At 38.8% G+C, this 6589-nt stretch overlaps 1 protein-coding gene across 2 annotated transcripts in view; it reads right to left on the bottom strand.

Moving 5' to 3' along the window:
- The window catches only part of RIOK1 (RIO kinase 1), a 32490-nt gene that overhangs the window by 19962 nt on the left and 5939 nt on the right, over positions 1–6589 (bottom strand). For both annotated transcript variants that reach the window (XM_017879610.1, XM_017879611.1), the window contains 3 exons: positions 5136–5205; positions 2906–2948; positions 585–677 (listed from right to left, as the gene is read on the bottom strand). In XM_017879610.1, coding sequence (XP_017735099.1) covers positions 585–677; positions 2906–2948; positions 5136–5205 — 206 coding nt within the window. The remainder of the gene's footprint in view (positions 1–584; positions 678–2905; positions 2949–5135; positions 5206–6589) is intronic.

Below are 6589 nucleotides of genomic sequence, written 5' to 3'. Positions count from 1 at the left end.
AAAAAAAAAAAAAAAAAAGACTCTGTTAAGGCTATGTTTAAAAAAAAATTTTAAATCCAGTGATTTATAAGTTGAATTTTACTGAGAATTGCTTCCAGCAGAATGGGTTTTACACTTTCAAGGGTCTGCAGACCCCTGCCATTATAGATGAGTAAATCACAGTAAGAGTTTCCTTCAAGCCAGAGTACTCAATTTTGAGTCAAAAGGATTTCAAAGTCTTCTCTAACAAACAGAAGGCAGTATATCCATATGCAAAGAAAAAAAATAAGACTTGCTGACTCATAGAAACATAACCATAAACCCCTGGCCCCACGAGTAATTTATTTTATTAGAACTCAAGCCTGTAATAATCTGACCATCTCCCTTACTACTGGGCACAACTAGTTAGGCTCCATGATACAATGCAGCAGTGGTAGTGAAAGGGCATAGTTACATGTACAATTTCCTCTCTAACCATAAATATTAATGTGTATGACTTTGTTTTTCTTTCTTCTTAAAGGCATAATGTAGTACTAAGTGCCATAGTTTCATTTGGTATCTGAAATAAGAAAACTAAATATTCAATCATCCAAAGAAGAGCTCACTTCTTTTCCTGTGCTAATGCAGCCATTTATCTCTGTTATGATTCCTCTAGTCAACATCTTGAATAAAATCATTCTTGTTCTGGGATCCAACACCTAAAAGAAATGCAAAATTAAAAGCTCCGAAAGACAGTACCAAATTTTCCACATTAAAACCTGTGACAATTAATAAACAGCAGAGCTTAACTGTATTATGCTATCCTGGTTGACTAAATGAGAGTCACTATTTGGTGCTTTCTTTCACTCTAATTGTTAATTAGTAAAATGTCAGGTAAAGGCCAAAGGAACCAAAGGTAACCAACTAACAGGTTCATCTAGTCATGGAATTCAAAGGCTACCAAGTCCAAGGGAAACAGAAATGAACTCTAGGCTATTAGCTTATAGAAATATAACGCAAACTACATAAATAGTATTACATGTTCTAGTCACTACACTGAAAGTAAAAAGAATCAGGTGAAATTATCTTAATATATTTTATTTAACTCAAAATATCTAAAACACTATCATTTCAACCTGTATCAATATAAAAAGTCATCAGTGAGATAGTCCTTGTTTCTGACAGTAAGTCTGCAAACTCTGGTGTATCTTTTGCATTTACAGCACATTCAATTCACACTAGCCACTTCTCAAGTGCCCAGTGGCTACTGCCATGGACAGGCAGCTTTAAATCAAGGGTCAGCATTCTCCGGCCCAGGGACCAAATCAGGCCACAGCTTGTTTTTCCTTAGCCTGCAAGCTAAGAATGGGTTTTACACTTTTAAAGGATTGCTTTGAAAAAAAAAAAACAAAAAACAAAAAGCAGAAATTCTATGTGAGCCACAATGCTGGCATCTATTTACTAGCTAGCCCTTTTAAGAATCTGCAGACCCCTGCCATTATAGATGAGTAAATCACTGCAAGAGTCTCCTTCAAGCCAGAGTAATCAATCTTGAGTAAAAGGGATTTCAAAGCCTTCTCTAACAAACAGAATGCAGTGAATTTAAAGGCTGTTCTTGTTCATCTCTGAAACTAGAGCAGCCAAATATTTGTATGCAATTTCTAAGGATACCAACCAATAACTCCTTGTGGCGCAGGCAGGCCCTCTAGCCCCCATGGGGTGAGACAGTATTATAAACTAGCCAAACTCAACTATACTTTAGGGTCCACCTTCAATGAAGTGGCTGGGGTCACACTAGAAACCTAAGGTTAATATAAACAAAACCACCTGGAAAGACTACAGGACTAAAAGCCAAATCACAACCGTTGCAACTACAGAAGAATGAAAAGGCACTAGTTTCCATTCCTTCTCTACTGCACAGGTAAGCAAAGAGGGGAAGTCAGCTGGCTGAGTATGGGCCTCTAGGTACAGAACTGCGCTTCTGCAAAGCTGGAGTCAGACAAATAAGGGGCATAGGAAGAAGTAACAAACTAAATGGCTTAAGAACAAAACAAGGAAAGAGAAATGATAAATGTATACACAAGCATATATTTTACACAGACAGCTGAAGACTCAAGCTGTGTACTCTATCATTCAAAATTAATTTTGAAAGAGAAAAGAATGTCCTGCCAAAATAACCCTAAACTTATTCAGGGTCTTTGAAACTTAAGGTTATCTCATTTTTCTGAGGTGAACCATACTTTGTTTTCAATTACAGAAATAAATCACAAAATAAACTAGAGGACAATGAAGACACAGACCCCAGACCCGGCTTCTGTCTAATGGTGGAATTCAGAACATGTGTTTGTGTATATGGGGCGGGGTTGGGGTGGAGAGGAGTGGTAGGTGGCAGAGGCAAATGTTTTGACTCTTTTATCACTTTCTTCACATCAAAATCTGGGCCAAGGCTAATATTCAATCACATTCTTCTGAATGTGGGAAAATCAGGGGCCAATTTTCCCCATTCTTGAATAGAAAGAATAAAACAAGCATAATTTCTAAACAAAGGATTCCTAATTGGAAATTTGAAGACATGATCTGCCCCTCTCTCTTTTACACCCACACTTTCTGCTTTGTGGCAGATACCCTACCTATCTTCTGGGAAAGCTCACAAAATTCCTGCGGACCTTTCCTAAAAGATTGCTGGTCTGAGAATCTCTCCAAGAAGGGAAAGCATTGCTTGGTGGCTCTGCAAGGCCACTGAAGGACTATGACTCTAATTCATCCAATAGTCCTATAAAAGCAAAATATATGTCTCTAAACTCAAAACTATAAAAAGGAGTAATTGTATATAGGACCAATTTTAGGTAACATTAGCATTAAGCAAAAAGGATAAAAGCCAACTACAATTCAAAGAGAAAAGAAATGCTAATTAAAAAGAAGAGTTTGCAACACATTTAAATTGTACCTGTTCTACAGTTGCTCTGTCTGCCTTATCTTTGATGCGATACCTAACCAAAAACAAAAACATATAGTTGACACATTCAAAATTCAGTGAGAAGCCAAAATAAAAAGCTTCTAAATGTAGATAATTTCATGAAAATTCCTAAGTCGTTTCTTTAAATAACAGATTTTACGATACGATTATATATTTTTCACTACTCAGTGAAACATTCTTCATTTCCCCTGAACATGCAAAATTCAATTCTGTATTTTGGCAAAAGGAGTACGTATGCAGTAAAAGAAAATCTATTCCTATTTCAGAAGCATCAAAGAGCCGCCAGGGTAAAGTGAACAATGCTGAAAAAGAGAAAACACTGAGTATATTTATACTGTCCTTCAAATCTTTAATGATTCTATTAGCACGAATTAAAGTCTTGTCTTCTTTTTTTTAAGAGACAGCATCTCACTATGTTGCCCAGGCTAGACAAAGACTCCTTGGCTCAAGTATTCTTCCTGCCTCAGCCTCCACATAGAGTTAGCCATTTAAAAGGCTTTCTCTTTAGAGTCATTTTCTAAGAAGACACAAGTTTTTTTTGTTTGTTTGTTTTGAGATGGAGTCTTGCTCTGTTGCCCAGGCTGAAGTGCACTGGTGCAATCTTGGCTCGCTGCTAGCTCCGCCTCCCGGGTTCACGCCATTCTCCTGCCCCAGCCTCCCGAGCAGCTGGGACTACAGGCGCCCACCACCACGCCCGGCTAATTTTTCATATTTTTAGTAGAGATGGGGTTTCACGTTGTTAGCCAGGATGGTCTCGATCTCCTGACCTTGTGATCCGCCCACCTCGGCCTCCCAAAGCGCTAGGATTACAGGCGTGAGCTACTGCACCCGAGAGTTTTTTTGTTTTTTAAAATCATTTCAAGACAGTCTTCAAATGCAGACTCTGATTTGCTTCTGCTCATACACTGAGTGACTCCACCTAGCACACTAACCTAAACTAATAAAGATTTAAACACAAAGATTCAAACAGACACCAGTGAAATAACAAATGACTATGGTGTATCTCAAAAAGCTGATACCTCTTGGACATAGCAATAAATCGGAAGAAAGTTGGCTTTTAAGTTCAATTCTCACAGTTAGTTGTATGATCTTAGTGTCTTTTCTATAAACTTAGAGTTAGCAGTATAGAGAGTGAAGCCCAATCTTAACCAATTGGCTTTGGACAGAAGCTGCTAACAGAAACAGTTCTCAGTTTATATATAATGAGTTCATGTCTTCCCTTAATTTTTTTTTTTTTTTTTTTTTTTTTTTTTTTTGGACGGGGCTGGGGAGTGCAGTGCCCGATCTCAGCTCCCTGAAGCCCGGCTCAGCCTCCGGAGCAGCTGGGACTACGGGCCCGCCAATCTCGCCCGTCGGCTAGATTCTTTTTTGTATTTTTAGTAGAGACGGGGTTTCACATGTTATGTTGTGTACCCCCCCTGGATGGTCTCGATCTCCTGACCTCGTGATCCGGCCCCATCTCGGCCTCCCAACGTGCTGGGATTCAGGCTTGAGCCCACCGGCCCCCGCGGCCCGGCCTACCTGGCTTCCCTTAAATTTTTAAAAATACTTCATGGGAAAGAATAATTCTTAATAAATTTTAAGGGAACATTTTTGCACATTTTAGTTTAAACTGAAATCTACAAACACCGTTCCCCTCATGAGAACACATTTGTAAATGTCATGAGATTATAGTTTTACTATGTATTTCTTAAAATTCATTAATTTTTATTTTATGTATTTATTTTTGAGATGGAGTCTCACTCTGTGGCCCATGCTGGAATGCAATGGCACAATCTTGGCTCAATGCAACCTCCACCTCCCAGGTTCAAGCGATTCTCACGCCTCAGCCTCCCGAGTAGCTGGGATTACAGGCGTGCACTATCACGTCTGACTAATTTTTGTAGAGACATGGTTTCACCATGTTGGCCAGGCTGGTCTCAAACTCCTGGCCTCAAGTGATTCCCCCAGCTCGGCCTTCTGAAGTGATGGGATTACAGGCATGAGCCAACAAACCTAGCCAAGATTCATCAATATTTTTAATTCACAAAGGCATAGGCTATCCTCATTTAAGCTAAGGAAAACACACACACACACCCCCCAAAATAATGATTGGTTTAATTATACAAATGAACAACTTCTGTAAACGAATTATGATCAAGGTGCTGCTTAATCTAGACTAGTCCCTATCACCCATGCTTATTATTAAAATATTACTTACATATCTGCTTCCTTTTGTCTAGACTTTTCGGTGACTTTATTTATGACAGAATCAGTAACATTTAGCTTATCTAAAATACAAGAAACCCACAATGTAAACAATACGTAAGACAAAAAGACATTAACAGAGTTGCTGAACTGGGTATTTCTCCCCCTTCCTTCTTTTCTATACTTTCTAAATATTTTATTGTAGACAAAATACAGTTTGGTAATGAAAACAATGTCATGTTTTTAAAAGTAGGCACTAAACTGTGTTTCCTTGATAAGTGCTGTCAGTTTCATCACTACAGCTGTAATATTTGAGCCACAGAATTCTAGATGCAGAAATTCTTCAAAAATGCTAATTTGCATAATAAATTTTAGACACTTGCTAGTATTTCACATGACTAATATAACTCCTGAATTTCAAGTTTAATTCCAAAAACTCGTTTCACTTCAAGTTATAAGTCTATGATAGGCAAAGAAGGCCCTAAAACACTTATATTAATTTAGCATGTATTGACAGCTTATATGAAACACTGTGCTGGGTTTAGAGTGAAGATCCACAAGAATAGAAAGATGGCCTTCCTTCCTTCCCTCCAACCCTCTCTTGCATTTTCTAAGAGGTGGTGATTCAACTCAACATTCTGATGCCTGGCATTGAACAGGTCACTAAATAATTAACACCTACATAAAAAACCTCTAGTGAAACAAAATGTAACTATATTCAATACCCCAGTATTTTTAACATCCTACTATGAGATAACCCTATTACAAAATCTCAAACAGGCTGGGCGCAGTGGCTCACACCTGTAATCCCAACACTTTGAGAAGCCGAGGCAGGCAGATCACTTGAGCTGCTCAGGAGTTCAAAACCAGCCTGATCAACATGGAGAAATCCCGTCTCTACAGAACACAGAAATTAGCCAGGTGTGGTGGTGTGCACCTGCGGTCCTAGCTACTTGGGAGGCTAAAGTGGGAGGACTGCCTGAACCCCAGAAATCGAGGTTGCAGTGAGCCAAGATAGTGCCACTGCACTCTAGCCTGGGTGACAGAGTGAGACCCTGTCTCAAAAAAAACACCTAAAACAGAACAAACAACAACTTAAATGGGTTTTTGTAACATTACATTCCTATGGCAAGGGGAAAACAACCAAAATAGCATAAATTTAAGTCTTTTCCTAAGGTTATGTTTTTAAATTACTAAGATTTTAATGTTCTGTAAACACTATTGAGTCAGTAACACTTGAATACATTCATTTCTTTTTTCTTTTCTTTTTTTTTGAGATGGAGTTTTGCTCTTATTGTCCAGGCTGGAGTGCAATGGCGCATCTTGGCTCATCTCAACCTCCACCTCCCAGGTTCAAGTGATTCTCCTGCCTCAGCCTCCCAAGTAGCTGGGATTATAGGCATGTGCCACCACGCCCAGCTAATTTTGTATTTTTAGTAGAGATAGGGTTTCACTATGTTGGTCAGG

Source organism: Rhinopithecus bieti, unplaced genomic scaffold, assembly GCF_001698545.2.
Source record: "Rhinopithecus bieti isolate Rb0 unplaced genomic scaffold, ASM169854v2 scaffold_10612, whole genome shotgun sequence".
NCBI classification, from domain to species: Eukaryota; Metazoa; Chordata; class Mammalia; order Primates; family Cercopithecidae; genus Rhinopithecus; species Rhinopithecus bieti.
Note: the sequence above shows the minus strand (reverse complement) of the source record. Positions and strands in the feature narration are given on the sequence as shown.